The 27,072-nt window shown below is 58.2% G+C and overlaps 7 protein-coding genes across 7 annotated transcripts; 4 read left to right on the forward strand and 3 right to left on the reverse strand.

The window, feature by feature from the left end:
* Positions 1–2,936: 2,936 nt before the first annotated feature.
* On the forward strand, positions 2,937–3,831 carry E0L32_005044 (uncharacterized protein; the record flags this gene model as incomplete). Its single annotated transcript, XM_031139522.1, has 2 exons — positions 2,937–3,489; positions 3,596–3,831. 2 exons carry the CDS (start codon positions 2,937–2,939, stop codon positions 3,829–3,831), a joined length of 789 nt encoding a protein of 262 aa, XP_030996646.1.
* Positions 3,832–4,884: 1,053 nt separating this feature from the next.
* E0L32_005045 (uncharacterized protein) lies at positions 4,885–6,542 on the forward strand (the record flags this gene model as incomplete). Its single annotated transcript, XM_031139523.1, has 2 exons — positions 4,885–5,989; positions 6,514–6,542. 2 exons carry the CDS (start codon positions 4,885–4,887, stop codon positions 6,540–6,542), a joined length of 1,134 nt encoding a protein of 377 aa, XP_030996647.1.
* A 1,206-nt stretch (positions 6,543–7,748) lies between these two features.
* Positions 7,749–9,201, reverse strand: E0L32_005046 (uncharacterized protein; the record flags this gene model as incomplete). Its single annotated transcript, XM_031139524.1, has 3 exons — positions 7,749–7,961; positions 8,140–8,902; positions 9,059–9,201. 3 exons carry the CDS (start codon positions 9,199–9,201, stop codon positions 7,749–7,751), a joined length of 1,119 nt encoding a protein of 372 aa, XP_030996648.1.
* Positions 9,202–11,216: 2,015 nt separating this feature from the next.
* On the forward strand, positions 11,217–14,329 carry E0L32_005047 (uncharacterized protein; the record flags this gene model as incomplete). The annotated part of the gene is made up of 6 exons (XM_031139526.1): positions 11,217–11,421; positions 11,725–11,775; positions 11,945–12,313; positions 12,472–12,813; positions 12,895–13,387; positions 13,819–14,329. 6 exons carry the CDS (start codon positions 11,217–11,219, stop codon positions 14,327–14,329), a joined length of 1,971 nt encoding a protein of 656 aa, XP_030996649.1.
* A 1,711-nt stretch (positions 14,330–16,040) lies between these two features.
* Positions 16,041–19,290, reverse strand: E0L32_005048 (uncharacterized protein; the record flags this gene model as incomplete). The annotated part of the gene is made up of 4 exons (XM_031139527.1): positions 16,041–16,289; positions 16,368–17,168; positions 17,308–18,639; positions 18,712–19,290. 4 exons carry the CDS (start codon positions 19,288–19,290, stop codon positions 16,041–16,043), a joined length of 2,961 nt encoding a protein of 986 aa, XP_030996650.1.
* A 2,660-nt stretch (positions 19,291–21,950) lies between these two features.
* On the reverse strand, positions 21,951–22,546 carry E0L32_005049 (uncharacterized protein; the record flags this gene model as incomplete). The annotated part of the gene is made up of 3 exons (XM_031139528.1): positions 21,951–22,081; positions 22,146–22,217; positions 22,324–22,546. The coding sequence occupies 3 exons, from the start codon at positions 22,544–22,546 to the stop codon at positions 21,951–21,953; spliced, it is 426 nt and encodes a 141-aa protein (XP_030996651.1).
* Positions 22,547–23,713: 1,167 nt separating this feature from the next.
* E0L32_005050 (uncharacterized protein) lies at positions 23,714–25,034 on the forward strand (the record flags this gene model as incomplete). The annotated part of the gene is made up of 3 exons (XM_031139529.1): positions 23,714–23,866; positions 23,927–24,324; positions 24,374–25,034. The coding sequence occupies 3 exons, from the start codon at positions 23,714–23,716 to the stop codon at positions 25,032–25,034; spliced, it is 1,212 nt and encodes a 403-aa protein (XP_030996652.1).
* Between the last annotated feature and the right edge of the window lie 2,038 nt (positions 25,035–27,072).

Genomic DNA, 27,072 nt, shown 5'->3' on the forward strand with positions numbered 1-27,072 from the left:
TTTGAAGGGCCTTCACAGCCCCTCCCCCCCATGTATGTAGTCATCGGTCGGGGTCGTTGGCGACGCGGCCCTGGTTGAGGCAGACAAAGACTAACCAGAATCGTGTCGAGCACAGAGGTGCGTCGGACCAGCCGTTGGGTGCAATCAGAAGTGGCCGCTAGCGAGGGTGGGCTTGCTCAATGCCAATAGGGTAGCTAGCCGGAGGACCTGTTGGTGATCCAGAGCGTCGGCACCGCATATAGCCGCCGACAGGATGGTGATGATGGGTCTTTTGCATCGGACACGGGAGTTTTGTTGCTTATCGACCCCCTTCTTGCTTGTACGCCCTCTCCCGTCATGCATGGTGCGCCGGTGGCCCTGTTGGTGGTGGTGCGGAATCCTGATTTCAAACAAAAGCCCATGTGCCTCGTTCAGACGGGAAGTCTAAGCCCGGGACATGAACCAATGGAGAAGGTCCCCGCCCATCCACCATTGGGAGCATCATCGTGATCACGGCAGGCATACTGCAGCATCGATGCTGTTGTGACATTGTCCGATTGCGCACGCTGATTGCATCCTTGGAAATTGCGCTCGTGGTCAGCAGACTATCCGGTTCGTAGACGAGGGGGGAGGGGAGGGGGCCAACAGCATGCTCTCCAACGAGTGGCGCTCGTTCGATTCGTTCGCGCAGCATCGAGGGCACCCTCTCACCATCGCACCCTCTGTCTCTCTCTGTCTCTCTCTCTCTCTCCCTCTCCCTCTCCCCCTGCTGACTAGCGAACACGCATTGGCAAGAGGCGCGCTTGTATGCAGACTGGGGAGAGAGTGCGGGAGACGGCGGCAAGGCGCGTGTTGCGCTAGTGAAGCCGATGTACCAATGCTATGATGGATGCAGTAATCTAAAAGATCGGGCATATTCACGATCAGATCGATGCTCTCGAGGCGATCCGAGCGAGAGGGAATTGCGGAAGGGCCTGTTGGCTGGGGTTGGTTGGCGAGGGAAACGGGCTCAGGACAGACAGAGAGAGAGAGAGAGAGAGACAGAGAGAAGGAAAATCGCCATGCCCACCCACGCCGGACGAGATGGTGTTGGGCCGGGCATGAAAGAGGCAGGCATCATCCAGGCAGTTGCCTGCATCAGTTATGAAGCCGGTGTAACCCAAGGGGCTGTGGAGGCTTGCTCCTTCTTTCTTGATTAAAATGATTAAAAGGAAAGGGAGGGATGGAAGCCTCGTTTCTGGAAGGGACGGTACGTTTTCTGGAAGGAGCCCTGAAGTACCTTCCGAGGTCGTATCCCAGAGCTGCGGTCGGTGTTTCCTCCGTCTGCCCATAGAAAACTGGAGGATACGGCACAGTACATGTACTTTAGCATCCATGGATCATCTCTACCTAACATCTCGCTCTACCTACTCCGTAATGATTCTCTCCACAACACGCTGCTGCATCCGTCTCTTCACAGGCTTTGTGTCGCCATCTCTTGCATGAAAATCGCCGACTGCAGGTCTCCAACCAACCTGGGACCATCTCCATTGACCGGCGAGAAACGACTGGACTGGCTCTCGAGCGGCGACCATGCAGTCTGCATTCGCCCTTCCTCACTCCCTTCCTCCCTCTTGAATCGGGCATCATGCCTTGCTTACCTAGTTACCGCAACCGGACGCCCCCATCGTCCTCTCTCACACCACCTCGCAGGCACCAACTGCAGCCGTTGAGCCCGTCAGGGATCGGGAGCGGACCAACAGACACATACAGGCCACATACGGACACCACCTCGATCAGAAAAGGGTCGTGCCATTCGTTTCCATGCTACTGCAGCTCTATCACAACAGTGCCGTACCCATACCGCAGTCACTGCCTACCTAGAGCGAGCGAGAGGAGCTGTAAGCAAGCCACAGTCCCTTGGGAACAGGAGAAGAATGCGAGTGGGTTGCGGAATGTGACGGTACGGTAACGATGATGCTCCACATGGGGGGTGGACAGGGCCGTGGGAGACTCTTGTTCTCACTCTCGGGAAAGGGTGGGGAATGGGAGATGGCCGCCGGCCGCGCTAGCAACAGGCACATGGTTGGTTTGACGGGTAACTAGCAGCAAGGGTTGTCACTTGTCGGACGGGCCTGTCCCCCACACACCAAGCACGCACCCATGGATGATGGCACCCATGCTGAGCCATGGCAGCACACCCAGGAGAAAGCACCCCAAAGCTGGCCGGCGGCCCTGCACACCTGTACCAGGGATACCGACGCAAGGCCCTCTAGCGCCACCCATGAGGAGGTTCCGTCATGTAGTCATGTAAGGCTGTTGGTTGCTGCTGCTCACCACCCTCCTTTCCTGTCCTGCCAGCGTGCAGTGTGCAGCGTGCAGTGTGATATAGGCCGAGGTGCCTTAGGTGATTAGTACGAGGTCAGCAACCAGCCAGTTCCAAGACCTTATCCGACGGGAGGGTGGCCCTTCTCTGCCGAAGGCCGAGTCAGGTTGATGGTGTGCAGAGCGCAGAGGAGAAGGGGCGCAGAGGGCAGCGAAAAGGAGGGAGAAAAAGCAAAACGGACAGAGGCAAGCGATCAAGAATGGCACGTCTGTTGGCCAGAAACAGCGATCATCCCGCAGCGGACACCCCGGCTGGGGGCCACACTACTTACGCACATGCACATACTGACCACCACCCTTTCTACCTGTCGTCCACCCAACAACCCTCGACCTACATGACTTTTGCTCACCCTTAGGCTATAAGAATGAGAGCAAGGCCCGTCAGTTGTACGAGAGTCATGCTGCTCACTCTCAAGGTTCCCGCGGCTTCTCCGCCTCACCCACGAACACCCACCACCCTATTGGTAGCAGGCTGCACATCCCGGACGACCAACCAGAGCTCCCTCCAAGACACGTCTTGATCTTTCAAGACCACTTGCTCTCCTTGCAGCGACATAGAATTGCGTCGTCAGCACTAGACCAGCATAGCGGCGATGCCCTCTACCGAAGACCAGGAGCAGGAGCAGGAGAGCGGCCCGCCGGTACGACGCTCTGCCGCCCCTCCAGGCTTCGACGACCCTGACTCGTGGCGCCACAACTTGACTCTGGACGAGGTCGAGGAGAAGGACATCGGGCCCGTGGCTCGCGGTGTCGAGATTCCCGCCATGGAGAACAGCGCCCTACGATTGTTGATGCTACGCGACTCGCTGCCGGACCTCGACTCTGCCGGCCACAGGGAGCTGGAGCGATGGTACATCGACGGCTTCGCCGAGGCCGTCATGTGCGGCGACGGGTACTACCTCAAGGTGTGCAAGAGCTCGTCCGGCATCCCGGTCGGCCTCGGCGGCTGGACCGTGGACTCGAGCTCGCCCGCAAAGGATCCTCAAGGCGGACAAGCCCGGCGACGGGCCCGCGACGACCGCCACGCTGCGCAGTACCGGCGCGATTGGTTCCCGGCGGCGGTGAAGGGCGAGAGGCACCGCTTGATCAGTGAGATGCTCAAGCAGGAACGAGAGCGTATCATTGGCAACCTTGGACACGTCTGCTGTAAGCAACAAAAAGCCCCTTTGTCAACGAAATTGTTTTCATTGGCCCTGTCCTGCGCCATGTGTCCAGCTGACTGACCATACCATACGTGGAAAACGGACAACAGGCGTGGACTACATGGCTGTTCACCCGCTGTTCCAGCGCCGAGGCGTCGGGTCGTGGCTGCTCCAGGAGATCTGCGACTACGCTGATGTGCAGGGATACCCTGCCTATGTGCTGACGCCGAAGCCTGAGGCGCCGTTCTTCACCAAGTTCGGATTCTACAACGTTACAATCTTTGACTCGGAGGTGGGCAGCCTCGTGAGCATGATACGATATCCTCCCGCTGTTCTCGACGGCTGAGACATGGGGGAGAGCGTGGATGGACTGGTGAGTCTGAGAGCCCGGAGCATGATGGTTAGCAATGCGTTCAACAAAGGTTTCCCTCGCAAGCACATCTCAATTGCTAATTGGATTGATATGGCAGATAAGACTGCTGTGTCGATGATCAAAGGGTTTCCCTTCCTGTGGGAGGTCGTGTTCTTGTTACTTTCAAACTTCTTGGCGATGCTGATTGAGCCCTTGACTTGTGGACCAAGTCGGGACAGGGACTTGTTCTCTGGGCGTTTGTATTGCACGATGAACTTACACAGAGACCACAGCCTAGGTCTCGCTTGGCTTCAGAGCCTCCCATGAGCAAGATGGTTTCTCTAGAGCCCTATCTACTGGGCTTTGTTACTCCTCGCGGACTTGTTGTTGATTTTTGAGGTTAGTTAGCTTCAGCGTGGATGTATTGTCGAATTCTTCGGGCGATCATTTCTTCTTGGCTGAGAGGGAGGTATCTATCTACCTTGGGACCCGGGACAGGTTTTGCTTTACTACGTATGCACAGGGTCAACAATCCAGTCTCGTTTTTTTTTGGCTTGCCGCTATTGCTATTGCTCGATGCCGTGAAAGCATGTTTTGAATTACGACGCCAGGCCATGTTACTGATATACAGGGGGAAGCACCCGATTCTGCGAAAGAACATTGAAGCACACGTTCTGCGGGGGATCTGCCGGGCCCAGCCATGGCACGAACTCTGGAGGGAGGCTTGATGGCATCGGACAAATGACGTCATGCAAAGAAGAGCATGCGGCCCTAGAAAAGGATGCAAGGATGCAGAAATGAGGCTTCATCTGGTGCTACATTGCCGGTGTGGCCAGGTTGTGCAAGGCCCGAGATGTGGTGGAAGCAAGAGTCGAGGCTGGTCAATCGGAAGAGCAGAGAGCGAGAGGGGAGGCCCCGTGCCCGGAGAGCGATGATCTGATCGGCTGCAATGGCTGGCTCACTGCACTGGTCTTCTGAGGCCGTGACAGGTAGGTCCTGGATCACTAGAGCGTGGGGAGTGAGTATCTGACTTGCATGTTGGCTACGATGGCAGAGCCAGAGCACTTGGACAGCTGCACACGAAGGAGCACGAAGGAGGGAGTCGGGAATCGGAGAAGCACAGCTCTGCGGGCAGGTGTGTATGTGTGTGAGTGTGTGTACCTAGGCCAGATCAGATGGCTGGCTGGCTGGCCTGGGACACCCGCGAATAGCAGCCTCTCTTCCCGGTCCCGCTTCTCCATTCTTCATCGAGAACGAACGACAGCCCGCCTGCCTGCCTTAACAATTTCACTCTCCCCCCGCCCTCTCTCACCACCGCCGCCCGCTGCACCACCAAAACTTAGCCTCGCAGTTCTTCCAGCTTCTCCCCACCCTTCTCTTCGACTCTTGTCACACCAGATCCCAGATCCCAGATCCCAAGACCAGGGCACAGGAAGAAACACACCCCCCCCGACAACTCAACTTCCTTCCTTTCTTTCACCAGACGAACGCCACCTGTTTCCGACTTGCGCCACACCACACCCCAAGCAAAACTCGCCCACCACGGATCCCGTCAGCAGCACCCCGAACCCAGCTCGCGCGACCGCTGACACCGGCGCCGGGCCCTCCTCCCCTTCCTCTCCGACAGCGGGGGCCAACAACAGACCTCCGACCTCGCCAACCTCGCCCACGTCGCCCACGTCCCCTACTACGAGCGCACAAGCGGCTGCTGCTGCTGCTGCTGCTGCGGCTGCCCGCCTCCACCGGCCCATCATGCAGGCCCTGCCGGACACGCGCCAGCAGAGCTTTGACGAGATCTACGGCCCGCCCGAGAACTTCCTCGAGATCGAGGTGCGCAGCCCGCGCACCCACGGCGTCGGCCGCCACATGTACACCGACTACGAGATCCTGTGCCGCACCAACATCCCGGCCTTCAAGCTGCGCCAGAGCTGCGTGCGCCGCCGGTACTCGGACTTCGAGTACTTTCGCGACATTCTCGAGCGCGAGAGCGCCCGCGTGACGATCCCGCCCCTGCCGGGCAAGGTTTTCACGAACCGGTTCTCGGACGACGTGATTGAGAACCGGAGGGCGGGGCTGGAGAAGTTCCTACGGATCGTCGTGGGGCACCCCCTCCTGCAGACGGGGAGCAAGGTTTTGGCTGCTTTTGTGCAGGGTGAGTTCTTTTCTTGTTTCTTGTTTCTTTTCTCTGGTTTTTTTTTTTATTTTCATTTTTTTTTGTTATTTTTTATACCTTTCTTTAGAGGGGATAGTTGGGGGAGAGTTGGGGGACGGGGGGAGCCACTCCCCTACTGTCCCCCGACTGCCCTGGACCGGCCCCGGGTTCCCCCAACTCTCCTCAACTCCCCCCAGCTGGCCCCGGCTGGGACCCCATCACCCAGCTGGGGCCGGGACGCCCTCAGGTCCCGCCCCAAATCCCCCGATGGCTAGTCGGGGCAGTCCGGGGGCAGCCGGGGGAAGTTGAGGAGAGCTGGAGGAAGCCAGGGGCAACCAGGGGCAGCCCGGGCAGCTGGGGTACAGTCGGGGGAGTCGAGGGCAGTTTGGGCTCGTCGGGCGGGTCGCGGGGCAGCCCGTGGGCAGCTGGGGCTGACCGGGGGCATTTCTCTGGAGGAAGGGGAGGAAGCTATCCAAAGGCTACGCAGGCGGGGATGCCAACATTCACTGACATTCGACCTCTAGATCCCAACTGGGACCGCAACGCCTGGTGACGGCTCCGATTCGCTCGATTCGCGGTTCCGCCTTCTTCTGATGGGCATCGCTCCCCGAGGAAGCTGCGCAAGCGGCCGCCCAGGGGGTGGGCCGAGCACCAGATCCTGCGCAAGCTGGCGGACGAAGAGGAAGATGACGACGGATGAAGTGGCCACGGTATGATGGTCTTGGGGGGCGTTTCCCCGTCAGTTCCAGATTGTATTCCGTTGAGCAGAGGGCTCGCCCTTTTGACGTATTCAATTTGATGGAGTTGGGGGGTGGAGTTGAAGGAGGCAGCAGCATCAGTATGTTTTCCAGACCACCATCTGGGAAAGACATCGGTTGCATCAGGTTCCTTGGACGATGACGGGGTTCCCAGAGGGGCAGGCAGTAAGTGAAAAAGCCGATTCGCAAAGCCGGGAAGCATTTTCTTCAAGCACTTTTTTCCTCTTTTGTTGTTTTCCCTTTCCAAGGAACTTATACGAGTATGTGTATGTGGACGAACCACTTTTGGCCCCCCCCCCTGGGAAGAAGAGTCGAGGGCATCTCTTTTATTGATTCTCTTCTATTGCATTTAGCTTTTTTTGTTCGTTCATGACTTCTATTTTGACTGATTGTGGTCTTTGTTCGATCGCCGCTCAGCAACGTGCATGCAGGACGGGTGTGAGCATATGAAAGCCATCTTTCTTGAGCGGAACTGTCTCGCCCCCAATACTATGTGTTGTTCTAAGCACGTAAAAAGTACACAATCGAAAGGCTCGCGGGCCCGGTTGGATCTTCATCTCGGTATCCTACACTACAAGAAGAAAAAAGCCCCCCCCCCCCCGGGGGTTCCCCAGTCTTTCTCGTTTTTATGTACCATCCAACGCCAGGTGAAAATGCCAAAAACAACACACCAACCGGCCCCCTTCTATGGAGAATGTCTCTTTTCATATAATACATCGGAGGAGGGAATTGTGAAAGAGAAGAGAAAGCCCAGAGTCGCCTCTTGGTGAATGCAGTCGAAGAAGGAAGGGGGAGGTGGAAAATAGAACTAAGGGCAGAGTATCCGTCTGCCCGGGCCAGAAGATGCTGGATTACAAAGGCAAGTCGTATATGCGCAAGGGGGAAAAAAGACTGCCCGTTCTCCGGAATCGTACAGATCGATCAAAGATGGTGGCAGCAGCGGCGAGAGTCGGGATGGTTTGGAGCGGTCGGAGACAAGCAGTCGGCAGTCGCCCCCCCGCTCAGGCCGGGGTGTCGAGCAGCCTCAGGATCCATTCGTACATGCCAAACATGATGGCGGCGCTGGGGACGGTGCGCAGGAGATGGGGGGTCAGGCCGCCGTAGAGGCCGATGAACCTCTCCTCGCGCCAGACGAGCTTGAAGCACTGGACGAGGCCCGTGTACTTGGGCCGGCCGTCCTCCATCGGGGCTTGCCGGAGGCGCGTGCGGGCGACCTTTAGTTTTCCATGAGAATCAGCATTTTGTTTTTCATTCAGCAGTCGGGGTCGATTAAACAACCCGTCTGCCACTGCCCCCGGCCAGCCGGGGGCAAAGGGGGGGCAAAGGGGGGGCGAGGGGGGGCGAGGGGGCAACCCCCCCCCCCCCCCCCCCCCCCCAAAGAAAACAACTCACCTCGTGCGGATACGTCAGCACCGCCGCCAGCAGCTTGGCGCTGCCCGCGGCGCCGACCTTGCCCGTCCACTGCAGCGTCGTGTCCCACCAGGTGGGCTCGCGGCCGGCGGCGACGCGGCGCTCGTCGCGCAGCCGCAGCGACTTCTTCATCTGCTCGTACATGGTCCACTGCAGCGTCGACTCGGTGACGCCGAGGTAGCTGGCGCTCATGCCCTTGTAGAGCGCGCGGAACCCCTCGTTGCGCACGACCTGGCGGATGCAGTCCCAGCTGTTGCGGTACTGGCGCCTCGTCAGCCCGCCCGACTTCTCGGCCACGTTCTTGTCGAGCTGCAGGCGCGTCTTGACGAGCCAGATCGGGTTCGTCGCCGTCGAGGTGATGACGCCCGCCGCGGCCGCCGCCGAGAGGTGCACCCAGGCGGCCTCCTCGCCGCCGTTGAGGTACTTGGCGATGAGGCGCTTGCCGTTGCCGTAGCTGTAGAAGTTGATGGCCCGCGCGGGCACGACGCCCACGAGGTTCGGGCCCAGGCCCTTGAAGAGCGCGCGCGACCCCTCGGTGCGCTGCACGGCGAGCAGGATCTGCAGCGTCTCGGCGAGGTGGTGGCCCGCGGCGCGCAGGGGGTTCGTCATCATGGTGTGCGGGTGCGCCGCGGCCGCGGCCGCCGAGCGCGAGAGGCGCAGCTGCTGCTGGTAGAAGTCGGACTGGAGGCGCGTCTTGAGGACGTCGAGGGGCGCCGTCAGGGCTGCCGCGGTCATGCCGCCGACACTGTCAGTGGGCAAGAAAGAATGGCTTTGTTAGCGTTGGGTACTCGAATAGTCGGGGTCTCCCTCCCTCGAGAGAAGGGGGAACTCCCATGCTCCTCCTCCTCCTCCTCCTCCTCCTAACCCTGGCCTCGGCAGGACTCGGGGATTGCTTACTTACCCTCCTGCTATGAAATGGTTCCATGACTTGGCAAAGGACAGCGCCTGCTGCGGCGAGACATCTCCTGTTTCCCTGGACTGCGTGCGAGGCACATTGGGATCTGAAGGCGGGATCGCCTGGTTCGGGGTTGACTGGGAAGGCATTGTGCAGCTCTTTCGGCCGAAAGTGTGCAAGACCAGAAACTTCACACACCAGCCCAAAGGCGACAATGAGAGGAAGTAACCACTGCCAGGCTATGGCTTTTCCATGTGATGGTTTGTGCCTTATCTGCGGTGCACAGGAGCTGTCGGGAACCAGAGAATAGAGAGCAGAGGAAGAAGGGTCCAGAAGTGAAAATATCTACATAATAGTATAGTTACAGTGAGCACTCCAGTCCAAATCGTCACCACTATCGCCGATAAGACTCGATAAGGCACAATAATTTCGAATCAGGAGACTGACGCGCTAAAAAGGCAACTCGACAGCAGTTGAGACGCGCTAGGACTTTCCTCCAAGGTTGCGTTGCTCCTCCTGCACGGACCTGCAACAGCATCAACTGGAATTTCAACGCCATAAATCAAATCCAACCCCCCCATTCCACCCTTCATCTTCTGCTCACATTCACACAACTTTTCCCTTCCAATATCCTCAAGTCGTTTTGAAAAAAAAAACCCCAAGGCCAGTCAGGACAAGGCCGCGTATCAACAGCTGTACCAACAGACATCCAGATCAACAGCCGCTCTTCTTCTTCTTCTTCTTCCTCTTCCTCTTCCTCTTCCTTGCTGCACAGCTCCAGTTGAACTGAACTGAACGGTGTGCTCTTTCCACTCTTCAGCACGTCTCTGCCCCTCCTCCTCACCTTCCCTTCACCGCAGTCCAGCTTGAACATTTAGGCAGCAGGCGAGTTGCGAGACTCCTTGCAACACACTTCCCTTCTTTGCCTTCTCTCTTCAGTCTCTTCTTCAGTCTCTTCTTCAGTCTCTTCTTCAGTCTCTTCAGTCTCTTCAGTCTCTTGTCGCCCTCTTCAGTCCCTTGTCCTTGCTTTTCCAAGCTAGGCAAGCCATCACCAACACTGGAGACAACTCGGATGGCCGCACCTGCCATCCATATCATCTGAGCCTCAGGTGAGGAGCAGGTGAAGATGCGTCTTTCCTCCCCAAGAAGCGCGCCAAGAATGGCGTCGTCACTGTGTGAGTCTCCTTCTCGGCCTTCCCATTTCCAGAGATTGCACAGAGAACTCTACTGACTCTCCTTCGCCGCAAGACGATAGAGATCGAGAAATCTAGGCGAAGATGGGCTTACTTACCCCTCAGCCGATGATGGCAGTGTGAGCCTTGGGTAAGCCTCAAGACAACATGCCGTAAGTCATCTCTTGTTTGCCCTGCACCTGTACCGTTAGCTCTATGCTGACGCGTTCCCAGGCATCTTTGATTTCTCGAGAGGCATTCGAAACTGACCGATTGGCCGACTGGGATCCCAGCCTGCCGTCTTCGATATCCTCTTGATGCTTGACCCAGAGCAGACTTGCTCTGGGCCCAGCTTGCAGGGCATGATTGCCTTGCCGAGGTGTCTGCCGCCCTCCAAGGAAGTATGTCTCCGGACAGCTGTTCCTTGGAAGGCATCCTCTCTGTCAGAGGCACAGGCCTCCAACAAGAAGCAAGGCACCGGCAAGCCAGAGCCAAAGCCTCAAGCTCCTGCGGAGTCCCTCTCGCAGCAGTCGTCATCCCCGCGAGTCCGAAGAGTGGCACCGTGGTGCACCTGGGACACGCCTCTCAAGCCGGAAGGCTTTGGGGCGATGATGGCCTTGGAGTCGAGTGCTCCAAGGAACTGTACTGTACAATTGGTACTGCATGCTGCAGTGCGCTGCGAGAATGAACTCGTGGCCGCACTGAGGCCCTGAATTTCAGGCCTTTGCCGAAGCTCCTCCGACTAAGTCGGCATCACTGAGCGTGACGAGCCCAGCCTGGGCCTCGACCCCAGCCTGGGCACCGCACACGCCCCATTCATGCGCCTGGGCGCGGCCTAGGCGCAAGACCCGTATCGGGCTACTGGCCCACGGCCGAACCCTCTATTCTCGTGCGGGCCTGCCGAACTTCCGCCGACCAAGTCGGCACCACTAAACCCAACAATCCCAGCCTGGGCCCTCGATCCCAGCCTGGGCACCGCGTACGCCCCAATCATGCGCCTGGGCCCTGCCCAGGCGCAAGACCCGTATCGGGCTTCTGGCCCACGTCCAAACCCGCTCTTCTCGGGCGGGCCTGCTGAGCTTCCGCCGACCAAGTCGGCACCACTCAGCATGACAAGCCCAGCCTGGGCCTCGATCCCAGCCTGGGCACCGCACACGCCCCATTCATGCGCCTGGGCGCGGCCTAGGCGCAAGACCCGTATCGGGCTACTGGCCCACGGCCACACCCTCTCTTCTCGGGCACGGCCAAACCCGCTCTTCTCGCGCAAGCCCGCCGAGCTTCCGCCGACTAAGTCGGCACCACTCAACGCGACGATCCCAGCCTAGGCACCGCGCACTCCCCAGACCTACGAGCGTGGTTCTCCTATGAATAGCGACGACGGCATGCCGCTGCCGCCGCCAACGCCGCCGCCGTCAGCCCTGTCCAGGGCCGGGGTGCCGTGCGGGTAAGATGGGCTCTCAGCGGCCTGCTCAACCGGCTTGCCTAGCTATAGCGTCCCAGGCGCTGCTGCTGCTAATGCCGGCACTGGTGCGGGCCTCGCACGCCCCAGACGTACGCCCACGCCTACGAGCGTGGTTCTCCTATGAACAGCGACGGCGGCCTTCGTAGATATGCCGCCGCCAACGCCGCCACCGTCAGCCCTCTCCAGGGCCGAGGTGCCGTGGGCCTGATGGGCACTCAGCAGCCTGCTCAACCGGCTTGCCTAGCTATAGCGCTCCAGTTGCTGCTGCTGCTGGTGTCGGTGCTGACGCCGGTAGTGGTGCCGGCCGCCGCACCTCAATCGTGGGCTTGGGCCCCGCCAACATGGGCCCCGCTGACATGGACCCGTTCAGCAGCAACGCGGGCGCCATGATCAAGTCCTCGATCGTGGGCTTGGGCCCCGCCAATACAGACCCGTTCAGTAGTAACGCGGGCGGAATGGTCAAGTCTGCGACAATACAGGAGCTGAATCCGGGTCTCCAGCCGCAACAGGGCTTTGGAAGCAGTTGGGACTTCCGTCCCCCAAGGGCCATGATCAAGTCCTCCACAATCCAGGAGCTGATTCCGGGCCCACAGCCGCAGCAGCGCTTTGGCAGCAGTTGGGACTTCCGTCCCCAAGAGCCATATATATATATATCAAAATATATATATATACTGATTCTTTATCAAATTTCTGCTTGGTCGGACTTCTTCGGCAACCTCAGCTTGAGCCGGGCGGGCTCGGGCGACAGAGAACTCTTTCTATCGCACCACTGGGCCCCGCCCCAGCCCGAGCCCTCTCTTCGCCAAGGGCCCGAGGCGGAGGAGACCACCGCGCCTCTGAGCATCCGGTACCCCGCCCGGAACCACCCGATCTTTGGCGAGAACGGGGAATGCTGGCCCTCGGCATGCTGGCCCTCGGCGTGATCTGTCTGGGTCGCGGACAATTCCCGACCTGGGCCCGGCGCAAGAGCCGTATCGAGCTAGTCCATCCAGATGCATGCCGGTTTCATACCGACAACGATCCTCTGTTCAATCATGAACACGGAGGGAGACCACCGCGGCTCCCAGCATCCGGTACCCAGCCCGGAACCACCCCATCTTTGGCGAGAACGGGGAATTCTGGCCGCGGTCTGTCTGGGTCGCAGACAATCCCCGACCTGGGCACCGCGCACGCCCCAATCATGCGCCTGGGCGCGGCCTAGGCGCAAGACCCGTATCGCGCTGCTGGCCCACGGCCAAACCCTCTCTTCTCGGGCAAGCCTCTGAAGCTCCTCCGACTAAGTCGGCTGCTCAACATTGGCGCCTACTCGAGCGACAACTCGTTCGAGGCCAACACCTCGGACAAGTCCTCCACCATGCAGGCGCTGCTCCCGCCACCGACGGTGGCCGCCAGGAAGCCGGCCAAGAAATCCTCCCCGATTGTACTGATCCCTAATGTCTTTCGGGAGGTCGCACGTTCGATTCGTGCGCAAGAGCAGGCAGCTGAAGTGCGCTGGCTTACCAGTCCCTTCAAGAAGCTGTCTGGCCTGTATTACAACCAGGAGAGGGAGGTCGACCCCTCCGCCCGAGGACGTCCCTTCGATCCGGTCCGAGTTGATAATAGATACGACTGTGGGCACCCCTTCGAGCACATGATTAGTGTGCTCAAGAAGCTGCCGTGGAGTCAGACGACGATGATCACCGTTGCGCAGCGACACGCGGTGTATCAATCGTGTGTCCACCTGGTCTCTCTGTTGCAGAACCTCCTGCACACCAGGGACGACAGCCGCCTGAACCAGATGCTCCTCAAGCACGTGGAGTGCCTGCCCTCAGCGGCCCATCGAGCAACATGATCAGCGTGTTCAAGAAGTTGCCCTGGAACCAGACCACGATGATTACCGTTGGCCAGCGCAACGCGGGTATATGTCCTGTGGCAGGCTGGTCTACCTGCTTGCCAAGGACTGTCCGCAGCGGCCCTTCGAGCCCTGGAATAACTTCAAGGGCTTCATTACTAGAGAGGAGATGACGATGCTCGTCAAACATGTGGAGTGCCCGCAGCGGTCTCCTTATGCAAGGGACTGTTCCCAGCGGCCCTTCGAGCCCTTGAACCAGTTCAAGGGCTTCATCACCATAGAGATGACCATGCTGGTCAAGCATGTGGAGTGCCCACAGCGGTCTCCCTTTGCGAAGGACTGTCCCCAGCGGCCCTTCGAGCCCTGGAATCAGTTCAAAGGGCTTCATCAGCAGAGAGGAGATGACGATGCTCGTCAAGAATGTGGAGTGCCCGCAGCGGTCTCCTTATGCGAGGGACTGCCCACAGCGGCCGTTCGAGCACATGATGAGCGTGCTCGTCAAGCTCGTCGAGTGCCCGCAGCGCTCCCCCTTTGCAAAGGACTGCCCCCAGCGGCCCATCGAGGAGATGGCCATACTCATGAAGCACGTCGAGCGCCCCCAGCGGCCCATCGAGGAGATGACCATGCTCGTGAAGCACGTGGACTGCCCACAGCGGCCGTTTGAGCACATGATTAGTGTGCTGAAGAAGTTGCCGTGGAACCAGACGGCAATGATCACCGTTGCCCAGCGCAACGCGCCGTATCGGTCCTGTGTCGGCCTGGTCTGCCTACTGCAAGAAGTGTATCTCTCTCAAGGATTCACTTCGGTCTGATATTTTCGGGCTTCAATGTCGGAATTGATGTTTCCGTGGGTGGTGGCCCCTCGCCAGTTGAGGCTGAACGTCTTGTTCATCCCTTGGTCGATGACCAAGAAGACGCAGGCAGTCGTCTGGATGTACAACCGCGTGCCTCTACCGCGAACTCCATCCCATGCCTTTCCTCTGGGAAAGGCAGGAGATGCACTTCGCGATTTAGTCGTTCCTCAACATCGCCCTCCGGTAGTTTGGACGCAAAACTTTTGGTCAGCAGCCATTTGACGACGGCCTCAATAGATGAGTGAATGACAAAGGCTACTCACCTGCCAGCTTCACCTGCCAGCTTCGCCGGGCAGTTCTCCTGCCAACTTCGCCGGGCAGTTCTCCTGCCAGCTTCATCTACCAGCAGGTCTCGCGCACATCGCTTGGTCCTTTTCAGCTCCCAAGATGGCGACTGAGCGATTCAACTGTTAACGATTTACCCCCGGACGAGGTCCCCTGGGACCTTCGAACCTGCCCCCGGCGGCTTAGTAGTTAGGAACACAAAATACTATTGGCTTTGAGCCGGCGATTCATACCTACCAGGATCCTGTTGTCCAAATCGATTCCGTGATGGAGATGCTTCCCCCAAGCAGTCCCTAAGCATGAAGTGACTGCAAAGGATGACCTCTCAGCTCGAGACTTGCAGGACTGTCAGGGCAGAGGCGCTCGAGGGAGCACCTTGGTCCTGTCGATGTCTCGGTCAGTGTGATTCGCTATGAAACATGTAGGCTTGATCTTTGCGGCCCATGATGAAAGCATCAGGGTCGTCATCAGATCCCCTACTGCCAATGTCAGGTGCGCCTGGGACTCAGAGAACTCCCATGCCATACTCACGTGTACAATAGGTCCTCAACAGACAACAAGACCGAAAGGGTTGAGGCCTCAAGGCCCCAACACCGGCAATGCCGGCAACAACACTACCTTGTCTGCCCTTTCGGACGGAGAGCCCATTCGCAAGCCTGCACCGAGCTCTCGACGGGGATGTTGCGCACGTCTCCGCCCTCGTTGAGCCTACCAGCTCGTCAGCAAGAATGGTCAGGATAGAACAAAAACTCCCTGGCAGATACTTCCCTGTGCGGTTTAGATGGTGGGATAATCCGTCGGAGAAGGATGGTACCCGACCACGGCATCGACTCGTCGACGCTGCAACTCCTGCGGGCGTGTTCGACAAGGCCTTGCATCCGAAGATGGCGCCTGTTTAATCATCACAATATCGAGCACCAAGATCAGCAAAAAGCCAATCTGGCTGAGGAGAAAAACGCAAATCCCATTCCTTTGAAGCTGTTGCTATTGTACAAAGCACCTCATATCCCATCTCGAGCCTTCATTTTATCGCGGAATCATATTCTCCGCGCCGCATCACCATCATCAATAAGAAAAGAGGAAACAGGAACCTCATCCTCTTTGAGTCGGAAGCTCATTCCTTGCTTGGAAATAAGCCCAGAGTCGATCCATTTGCCAAGCCGACAGATCGAGAGCCCAGAATCAAGCCATTTGTCAAGCCGACAGATCGAGAATCCACCGTGGCTTGAACAGGGAGATGCCATCGAAAACGAAAAGAAAGAGTGAAAACAAGAAAGAAACACGAGAACAACTTCGAGGCAAGACAGAAGTCGAGAATCTTGGTCAATGACAGCCGTCTCGAGACACCCTCATTCGATGTGGGCATAAAAAGAAAGGGGAGAAATCAGTTGCGAATGTGGCCGCCGGCAAGGGCGCGGCTAAGAATGTTCTCGAGGGCGCCAAACTCGGCGATAGCAACCTCAGCCAGAGTCATGTTGTCGAAAGCGGCCTCGTCCGGATAGCCGACCTCCATCCAGAAGTAGCCGAAATAGCCGTCGGAGTCGCTGAGGGCCGCCTGCGCACGGCTGCGCTGCAGGAACGACATGTTATGGACCTTGCGATTGGTCTCCTCGCGGATCACGGCAATGTACCACTGGAAAAGGTCGTCAGCTCTCTTGTCTTGTCATCTTGCACAGCAGTCAAGAGTTGCAAAAAGGAAAACAAAACTCACCTCGATGACATCGAGTTCACAGTTGCGCTTAGGAGCGAACGAATACGCGTGGCGCCAGCTCTCAGGGAAGCGAGGCATGCAGTACTTGCTGAGCTCGACCTCCTGGAGTCGAGCCAGGTGAGCGATGCTGTCCTTCATGAGCACGGTGAAGCCGTGACAGTCCATGGCAGCACGGACGAGACGCATGAGGAGCATCTGGTTCACGCGGCTGTCGTCCCTAGTGTGCAGGATGTTCTGCAACAGAGACACCAGGTAAACACACGATTGATACACCGCATGTCGCTGCGCAACGGTGATCATTGTGGTTTGGCACCACGGCAACTTCTTGAGCACACTAATCATGTGCTCGAATGGCCGCTGTGGGCAATCCCTTGCATACGGAGACCGCTGCGGGCACTCCACATGTTTGACGAGCATCGTCATCTCCTCTCTAGTAATGAAGCCCTTGAAGTCATTCCACGGCTCGGGGGAGTTGTCTTCCATGCGGTAGGGAATACCGCCGCCCCAATGGACACCACGGGCGTGGGGGAAGAGGTTCTGCATCAGAGAGGCTGCGCTCGAGAGCTCCATGGCCGCGGGGCGCTCGCCGAGGCGGGCGGACCGGCCCGCCGCAATGAGCCTCTGGTTCCTGTTGACGGCGTTTATGGCGTCGGACAAGTAGTTGAACTCGACGTACACGTCGTTGGTCTTGCTGGCGGTGCGCTCCATGATGATGTGCACGGGCTCGTCGTTGTCGTTGAGGATGCCGGCGTTGCGTCCCAGGTAGCCGATGACCTCGGCGCGGGTCACATAGAAAGGGACCTAGAGGACAAGGAAAACATGTCAGTCACCCTATATTATCCACGGCAACTACGACGACGACGACGACGACGACGACGACGACGACGACGACGAAACGAAGAACAGGAGTCTTGAGCAGTTGTTGGGGGAGGAAACTCACATTGACAATCTTGACCACACCGCGGTTCGGATGACTAGTAACGTGCATCGTCGCTGACTCGACAAAGGGGAAGTTCTCAGGTGCCATGGCCTGCTGGAAGGTTGGGCGACCTCCTGGACCTTTGGTCAGGTCGTTCAGCTTGCCCGAGCGGAGAGGGCGGAAGTCCCAGCTTCCAGAGCCCTGCTGCGGCTGGAGACTCGGATTGAGCTCCTGTATTGTCGCAGACTTGACCATTCCGCCCGCGTTACTACTGAACGGGTCTGTATCGGCGGGGCCCAAGCCCACGATGGCGGTGCGGCGGCTGGCACCACTAGCACCGACACCAGCAGGGCCCGGAGCCCTGTAACCCGCAGACGCGCGAGGGTCAGAAGCAAACACCAGCTCGTGGGTGTCCGTCATGACCAACAGGTCCGGATGGCTCATGTTACCTGCGGCGCCGCGGCCCTGGAGAGGGCTAGCAGCAGCAGCGGCATTAGCGGCGGCATATCTACGAAGGCTGTCGTCGCTAGTCATGGGAGAACCACGCTCGTAGGCGTGGGCGTACGTCTGGGGCGTCCGCGGTGCGCAGGCTGGGATTGTGGGGTTCAGAGGTGCCGACTTAGTCGGCGGAAGTTGGGCAGGCCCGCGCGAGAATAGAGGGTTCGGCCGTGGGCCCGAAGCCCGATACGGCTCTTGTGCCGGGCCTAGGTCGGGGATTGTCCTCGACCCAGACAGACCACGTCGAGGGCCAGCATTCCTAGTGTTCGTGATGAACAGGGGATTGGGGCTGGGTCTACCACCAGCGGCAGCTTCCTCGTCGGCCGAGTCATCATGGATGGGGGGAATGAGGGGAAATGTCTTGGGGCTGGGTCTATCACCAGCGGCAGCTTCCTCGTCGGACGAATCAGGGAGAGGGGAAAGGAAGGAAAATGTCTCGGGGCTGGGTCTACCACCAGCGTCAGCTTCCTTGTCTGCCGAGTCGCCATAGTTGAGGCGAGAGCTGCTGGCGGCGGCCTTGTCATCCTCTCCGAAGGTCTTGGCCTCGGGTCGAAAACGCCAATTGCCCTGGATACCTGCAGCGGCGGAGGGCTTGTCGTCCTTGCGACGCCAGTTACCCTCGCCGGCCCCGAACTTGGGCTGGCTGGGCTGGCGGATCGGGTGGATCTTGTCGTCCTGGGTGCGGAACTGGACTGGGACTGAAGCCTGCTCGTCACGCGTCAAGAGGGTCGACTCAGCGGCACGCTTCTTGTGCTGGCGGTGGCGAGGGTTGTTGACGGTGCCGGTGGGGACGGTCTGCAGCTTCTGCTGGTAGGGGTTCTCCTGCTTGGAGCTCGATGCGACAGCATTGGTGAGCTTTTGTGGTTCTGTCAGCGAAAAGGTCCCACGACTCCCAACGAGAAAGAAGGGAGACATCATGCAACTTACATCCTCGGAGTCACCAAAAGTGTTGGAAGACTGGCGGTAGTCGGGCTGCCTAGGAGGATTCTCGGCACGATGCTTGGCGTAGCCCTTCTGGCTCACGTCCAGCAGTGGCTCGGGAGACTCAGCGTGGCGCTCGTCGTCAGGCCTCTGCTGCTCGTAGGCAGATGTGCCGGAGAAACGACGGCCAGTGGTGAACAGACGAGAAGACGGTTGATTGTCTGGCTCAAAGTCACGGGTGATAGAGGCAAGGCGACCGTGGCCCTGGGTCCTAAGGGACGAGGTAGACTCGGCACTGCCATCTAACGATCCACAGAGGGAGCTAGTAGCCTTGCGCTTACGAGTCTCGTCAACGCCAGGGCCCTGGGACGTGAAAACGACCTGCTGGGGGTCACGCTGCTGGTCATCGGAGCCACCATGGAGGAGGGAGGCTCCACCGGCGCCCTCGTCGTGCTCGGGGCTGCCATCGGGGCTGCCATCGGGGCTGCCGCGAGCACGGCGCTCCTCATCGAGGCGGCGAAACATCTCTTGACGCTCGGCGGTGCTCATTCGCGGCGGGGTCGGCGCCGTCGACGAGCGATACATGATGAACCCAAGCAGAGGTTCTTTTCTTTTTTTTTTTCTCGGGGAAGGGGAAAAGATGAAATCTAAATCTGAAGAGATCTGGACTTGAAAGGGGAAGAGATGCTGTCAACAAATCATGCACGAAATGCGTACAATGTGTTGATGAAGGTTGCGAGACAGAGGAACTGGAAATGTTAGTCGATGTTTTTTTATTTCCTTCTCAGCATGGGAGTGAAGAGGTCAGTGTTGGGCAGGTGATGAGTTGATCTTGGGACGGGTGTGGTGAGAAGGAACAAGCGGTGGCTGAGGTCGCCCTCAAGATGAGAAGGAACTCAAGTCTGCCTCACGTCTGCCAGGGAGAGGGAGAACGTACGGTGGGAGATGTCCTGGACCAAGTGGCCGTGGACGTGCGAGAGGAATCAGGAGTGGAAGTGATGGGCACAGGAGATGGAGATGTGCCTGGCTTGATGGTTGAAAGAGGAAGAAGGATGTGGTTCTGATGGTGGTGGTAGGAAATGAGGGAGGGAAGTGTGGCCTTTTTCCAGGCAGACGCTGCACTCACTGTCTTGGGAAGGCAAAGGGGAAGGATGCGAAGTGTGCAGATATGGAAGGAAACGGGGATCGAAGGTGATGGACAGCTGGTGATGTCTGATCGATGGCTCACCCGAACTGGACACCCTCACGTGGATGAGCGCGAGGTACAAAGGGAAAGCATGCGATGTGTGGTGGACGGAGAGGTACCCAACTGTCGTTGTGGTCGGAAGGGGAAGGGGCAAAAGGATAGGAGGGACGGCTGGTGGTGTCTGATCGATGGCTCACCTCAACTGAACACCCTCACGTTGACGAACGCGAGGTACAAGGGGAAAGCATACGATGTGTGGTGGACGGAGAGGTACCCAACTGTCGTTGTGGTCGGAAGGGGAAGGGGCAAGGATAGGGGGGAGCAGTGCTGGTGGTACGAGGCGGGCGGACGACTTACCAGGTCAGTGTCAGACGCGGTTCAGACTCTCGAGAGGTTGAAGGTACGAGGAGGGCAGGTCAAACAGGCCCGACGACGCAGCTAAAAAGCCCTCGAGGTACAAACGGAGCTTGTTCAGTCCCCAAAAACGGAAGGTATCGTGAACGAAGCCTTTGTTTTGGTCCGGGTCGTGATGGGAGGTCGGGGGACAAACTCAAGAAATGATCCCACGATGAGGGGTTTGTTGACAGGATCAAAACAAAAGGAGAAGGAAGGAGCTCGAGTCGACGATTTTGAAGAGGACTCGAGAACACTCCAAGGGCTGATGAGCCCTGAACGTGTGCATGGACCGGCATGCGCCGGGAGAGTCGGTGCCTGAGGGCGTGCCGAGAAGCGGAGACACAGGCGGAGACCTTCCGAACTCCCGGCCTATCACGGCCTGCCTTTGCAGGTGCCTTTGGGGGTGTTAGGGGGTCTTGCACTGGTTCTCTACAGGCAGTGACTCAGGTCAATAAAGGGAACATAGGGGGTGAATAGGCTGGCACAGATTGTGGACTGGGAGAGTGATGTGGGTGGAAAGCCACAGAACAGGAGATCAACGGGTGAATATGAATGTCATTGTCCATGGGTATTGGGGTAGCATTGTGGTTTCTTTTGCAATCTATTTGTTTGTCAATTGCAGGATCAAAAGGGGGCTTTGAGAGGAACTGCAAAGATCAGACGACAACTGGCACGTGGTTCACCATCAAGCATAACAAGCATATCAAGCATATCAAGCACATGTCCAGGTATGGCTTGGCATCAAAGTGACTCGGAGTAGACTATTGAGATCTCGAAAACCAGGTCAGCTCGGTGTTTGTTCGGCACAAGAAACAGGGCGGCCTCGTGGAGAAAGCCAGCCAACAGAGACCCATACATCAGCCACGCTCGAGCTCCGCGACATCGAGGACAAGCTCACCTCTTGGCGTTGCTGAAAGAATACAAACAGTTCGTCGAAGAGATGCGAAAAGAGTTCGAGAGCGTAGCCAACAAGGGCGATATGCAAAACGGCACAAGTGGCTGCAAGAAAAGCAGACGGGTTTCCATCAAGGAGTACTTCATACCTAACACCTTGATCAGTGGGAATACCACACTCACTGGCTTCTATGGATCTAAAGTAAACAACAGCCATTCAGTGCCTGTCTATCAAAACTCCGAGGGGAAATTAGAAGACCACAGAGTCATAACTGCCAGGGTCGCTGGTTACTATGTTAGGATCTGATGTATCTCTGTTATTCTTGCAGCCACCTGCGGCATCAAGTATCTCGAGAAAGGGCTGCCCTGGCTGGACGACTACAAGATGCACGCGCGGAGGCAATGAAAACAGCGTCCACGGCACGCGCGGGGATGTCGCCAGATATGCAGTAGTTTCACGAGTTGGCTAGAGACAGCTGTAAGATTCCGTGGTCTTTGATTTGAAATCCCGACAATCTACCCGTTGCTCTCCTTCAATGCATCCACATGGCTTTCTGTCCTGAGCCATCAGCAGACCTAGAATTACGACTTTTGGTATCTCGAGTAGCCTCCCAGCGCCTCGAGGAACGCAATGCCTCCGACCGAGGCTCTCGTGATTACTATGTAAAGGCTATGGGCTCCTCTTTGAGCGTTTGCCCATGCCCACGGACACGGACGACAGTCCGGTCCCACGTAACCAACCTGTGCCCGCCCCCATCTGCTCTTGCACTCAGTCATCGCCTTCGGTTGCAAAAGGGTTAGCGATCTCCTCGCTCCCGTCGACGGGGCTGACGAGCACCAGAAGCGTGCCGCGCACAACAACGAGACCAAGGGCCCGCGTCCTCTCATTGCCCTCGTCATCTGCGACAGAGTATCAGCATGGCTCCCAAAAAAACACATACTACCAGCCACAATAGCAACCTACCGCGCATCATCTCGTGGCCGTCGTCCAGCACCAGGTTCATCAGAGCGTCGTAGCCCTTGAGGGTTCCGGTAACTGTATGTTCCCAACCCTGTCAGTACATCTCCCCCTTCTCTGTATCTCTCGCCCCGGGGGGGTCTGGACGAGAGAAAGATGTTCCTGCCGCCGCGCGTTCACTCACCCTCTCGTCCGCCGTTGAACTTGACGGTAATCCGCTTGTCCATGTACTTGCCCAGGTCGAGGATGTTCTCCTTCTTGGGTCTCTCCTTGTCGCCGCCGTGGTCCGCGCTGCCGCCGTGGCCGTGGGAGTCCCTACCGCCCCTGCCTCCGCCGCGGCCTCCGCGCCCGCCGCCGGGGCCACCCCTGTAGCCGCCTCGGCCCCTGTGCGCCGGCCTGTCTGCCATAGCTATGTGCTTGTGTGTTGTGTGTGAGGGTATGAGCGTGAAGGGTTGTGGTGGTGCCGCCTCCTCCCTTGGGATGCTCTGCTCGTTGGATGTGGAGGTGTGCGCTGGTCGCGTGGTGCCGACTCTACGGGACCAGATTCGAGGGATCAAAGATTTGGGTTTGTAGAGAAGACGCAGGCGTGTCGCTGTTCGAGAAATGGGCGTTGGTGCTCTTCTTCTCCTTCGCGTAGGTACCCGTTGTTGCAGTGTCGTTGGAACTGAGTCGCAGGGCTGAGAAAATTGGCGTTTCTTGGAGCCAGCGAGCGGGCTGGCGAAAAAGAGCCCCGCGTACGCCCGCGAATCGATAAGGGCGGCTGTGGGCGGCGACTGGCGACTCGGACAGGAGACAGGCCAATGCAGCAGAGCAGAAGCTCGGGTGGGGCGTTGATTGTGGGGGCCTTTTTGCTGTAACGACTCCACTAACACCCACACCATCATCGCCATCATCAACTACAACTGCATGAAGAAAGAAGAAGGGCACCCGTGAACAGCCCTCTTGTTGATTCCTTTCTAATGGACATCTTCTCAAGACTTGGTCAGGTCCTTCGACAACTCTATGCCGGTGTTTCTTTCACGGTGCAAAACGGATTGCATTTCTCCTGAATTTTTAAAACATCGAGTTTAAATCGCAAAATACAGATTTGATTTCATCAACAGAACTCAACTGTAGCTCGCCGCACTTCCCTGTAGATTTGTATTCGAACAGTGGCAATGCGAAGCTTCCTTTGGTAGAAAAGAGCCAGGGAGAAAAGAGCCTGTTGCTTCTAAAACGCCCTCGTTCAGATCGTAGTTCCTACTGCGCTTCAAGTTTTGAGTTCCTCACGCAGACTACAGGCAGTGAGCAACAAGGCATGCTTCGGAGGAGAACAGACCGACGGGGTTCAATGTTCTTTCCACTCTTCGATTATTCAAGACCATGGCTCCTGGAGTACCGCAGCCATTCCTATCGTGACTTCTGTTCGCTTGTAGGGCCTGCTACCACAAATACAAACTTTTTGCCCAGCGCCTCTTCCCAGTCATCCCAACAGCTGAGAGAACGGGAAGCTGAGAGCATATCTGTGCAGATCCTACTTCATATCAAAGATCATTAACTAAGCAAGCAAGCAAGACAAAAACCCATCCCTCACAATGAAAGACCTCTCTCCCATGGACACCTCGCGCCTCGGCCAGCGGCACCGCCCCTCCAACGCGGGCAGCTACCTCGGCGACGACGAGCTCTCGGCGCCGCTGCCGCGGCACTCGGACGCGCGGTTCCGGCTCTTCCAGCGCCTGCAGGGCATCGTCGACGCGGCAGGGCACCGCGAGATGTAGGGCGTCCCCCTGCGGCCCCTGGACCCGCAGCACGCGCCCACCCAGTTCGTCCTCCAGCGGTTCCTCGACCAGGCCGCCGAGGGCGGTCGTCCCGGCAGCGGCGTAGGGCGTGCCGCGGCAAAGCTGCGGACATGCCTGCAGTGGCGCAAGGCGGCGGCGCTGGACGACCTGCGGAGCAAGTGCTGGAGCCACTACTACGACGGCTTCGCCTACGTGAGCGTCCACTACGCCGGGGGCGCCGGCGAGGCGGGCGAGCGGCGGAACGTGCAGTGCGAGAAGGTCTGCTGGAGCGCGAGCCTGGCCCCCCCAGGGGAAGGAGCGGTGGTGGTGAAGAGGGAGGGCCGGGAGAGGACCCGGGCGGCGGTCATACACTACATCTACCACAAGAAGGAGCAGCAGCACCATTGTATCTTTCAGAACATGGCAGCGTGAGTGGCAACCTCTCTCCGTGGCCCCCCCAGAAACACACAAACAAAGAAACAAGGACAGCGTGTGGGAGAAAGCTTACATTGTTCACTGGGGATCTAGGTTCAACCGCTACCGCCTGGCGCTCGTCGAGCTCGCCGTCGCCAGCCTGCAGCTCGACCAGGTCCAGTGGCGCCAGCTGGGCAGCAGGGCGGAGCGCGCCCGGTTCCGCGTCCACCAGGTGCACGACTTCAAGTTCACCGACATGTTCCCGCGGCTGTCCGAGGCAGCCTTCCGCGAGGCGGACGCGCGGCTCGCCCGGGTCCTCGCCGAGAACTACGCCGGGCTCATGGGCGAGCAGTTCCTGTACCGCATCGCGCCGGCGCGGCGGTACGACTACTGGGTCCCGCGCGGCCTCTACGTGCCCGACAGGCTGGGCGTCGTGCTGCGCTCGCGCAAGGTCTGGCGCAAGGAGGACCTCGGCGGCCAGCTGGCGGAGCTGCTGGGCAAGCCCGTCCACCACATCGCGTCGGAGCTGGGCGGCTCGATGCCCGGGCTCGAGCCGACGCGGCGCCAGCCGCAGGTCATGCCGTGCTGTCTCAAGGGCCCGCCGGTGCGCAGGCAGAGCGCGGTGGAGGCTCGCCGTCGGGAGGACAGCGACGGGACGGATGACGAGGGCGAGGTTCCGCACGATGATACGATCCAGGGAGGCTGGTCGAGGCGGAGCTATTGAGAGCAGCACTCGAGAGTAGAGTCAGGTAGAATTTGCACTAGAAGCCCTCGGAGTACATGGAGTTTGATCGTTAATAAACATCCGATATACAGTCAACGACCATGGCCAGCGAAAAAAAAGCCTGGGTGACCTTGGGCTTGGAGGATGATGACTCGGAGCAGCCATCCATACGGTGTGGTTGAGGACTTTCATGTGAGCGAGAAGAAGAAAGACAGCAGCGACTCTCCCTTTTTAATACAGCAATCGACATCTTCGGTTCTCTTGTAGAGTCCTTGTCAATCCTTCAGAGAGGATGGAGGTGGAGATCACACCGCAGACACCACAGACACCGGAAACACCGTAAACACCACAGACACCGGATGGACAGTGCGGGGAGCGTCACGGTCAACAACACCGCACTGGCGCCGAGCACACGACACGCCATTTCATCAATTTGCCCTCGATTCCTTACGAAAATGTCTGCAATAGAAGCTCCTATTTTTATTATTGCACGCGGTACTGACATTTTGTCGATTACGCGGGAGGAGCGCAAAATACGCGCGAGTGACATCGAGCCTGCCAAGATACGAGGAGCACGACTTTAGGGAGCTACGAGCAGTCAGTCCAGCGTCTTTACCTGGGGCCACCAGGTTCTCCTGAGTAGTCTATCGTTGCCGGATGGAATAGCTCCTGGTTGGCATTGGTTTTTAAACGAGCTTTCGCGCGCGTTGCTGCCAGTATCGCTGGGTTGAAGTGCCTTCGCAGGCCCGTCACGGGGACTCATGACGGAGGAGGGCTTGCAGCATTTTGGCTCTGTGATATCGACACCTCTATGTCTGTCCCATCCTTCATCAGCCGTATGTCGATGATTTGGAGCAAGGTAGCAATCATGCGCACGAGTCTCCCGGCCATCTCTCTTCACCACTCTAGCAGCCACATGGCAGCAACGAGCCGCAAGACAGGGCGGAGCCCATCCCTGATCCTGATACCAGGAACAAGAATGACTACTGCGAATCTTGTTTTCTACAGTGGACTTTCTCATTGGCATTTTTTGGCCGGGGTAGAATCTCGGTCGACTTGGTGAAGTGTCTCCCCCCCCCCTTGGGAGCTTGGTGGCAAAGTGGAGGTGGTCATCCCTAGCAGCAAGAGGTAATACGCGCACGGCTCTGGCGCTGCTTCTCCCAAGCTTCGGGGAGCCGGAGACGAGGAGGGGGATGTAAGGGTCGTCGACAAACCGGTGAGCAATCACGCAAAAAGTGAGCATCCCAAACCATGCGGGGCCGCCTTTGCGTTCAAAGCCGGCAGACATCTTCGCGAGCAGTGACGACGACGGCAGCATTGGTGATGATTGGGAGTAGGCACCACTTTCTGAGGAAATTAGTTGCAAGTCGTGTCCTCCGGGTCACATCATCAGACATCTGTCGTCCACTTCAATGATCCTCGTCTTTCTCGCTCTCCACCAGCCCCCTGAACGGCGCGATGTGCGGGATCAGCTTAGCCGCACCCGCCGCGGCACTGCTACCAAGATCACTAGGCGAAACCCAGTGGTGAGTGATGAAGGGGGGTTGCCCAGCCGCATCAGCATTCATGAACTTTCGCCCATGACAATCTATCCACGCAATCTTGCTCTCCACCATTGCCTACCCGTATTCCTCAATACCAACCAGTAAGTAAGTACCTAGGACGGACTTACAATGGCAAACCTCTACCACCCCGGATGAGGGGGGGGTGGTGATCCATCCACGGTAGTCGACCTCAGGTAGTCGGGATGGGCATGGGCGGTTTGCCAGCTGTCTATTGTTCCCATCTATTGTAGTCAATAGACGATCCACCTATTCAACGACCTGCCTCTACTGCTTGACGAGAGGCAAGATTGATGATGCATGGCACCCAGGCCAGTGACGGCGGACAACCCGCGTGTGTCTGGACAATGAAGACGGGGATGCTGCACGTCAATAGAGCAGGAGCCATTGAGAAGGAAGAAGGGCGAGACAATGCAACAGTGGTCATGACCACGCCAGGGTCTCTCGAGAGGGCCGTCCGGGCAGCAGGCCAATGA

This window comes from Thyridium curvatum, assembly GCF_004353045.1.
Source record: "Thyridium curvatum strain D216 chromosome Unknown NODE_25_length_444008_cov_73.864110, whole genome shotgun sequence".
NCBI lineage: Eukaryota > Fungi > Ascomycota > Sordariomycetes > Thyridiales > Thyridiaceae > Thyridium > Thyridium curvatum.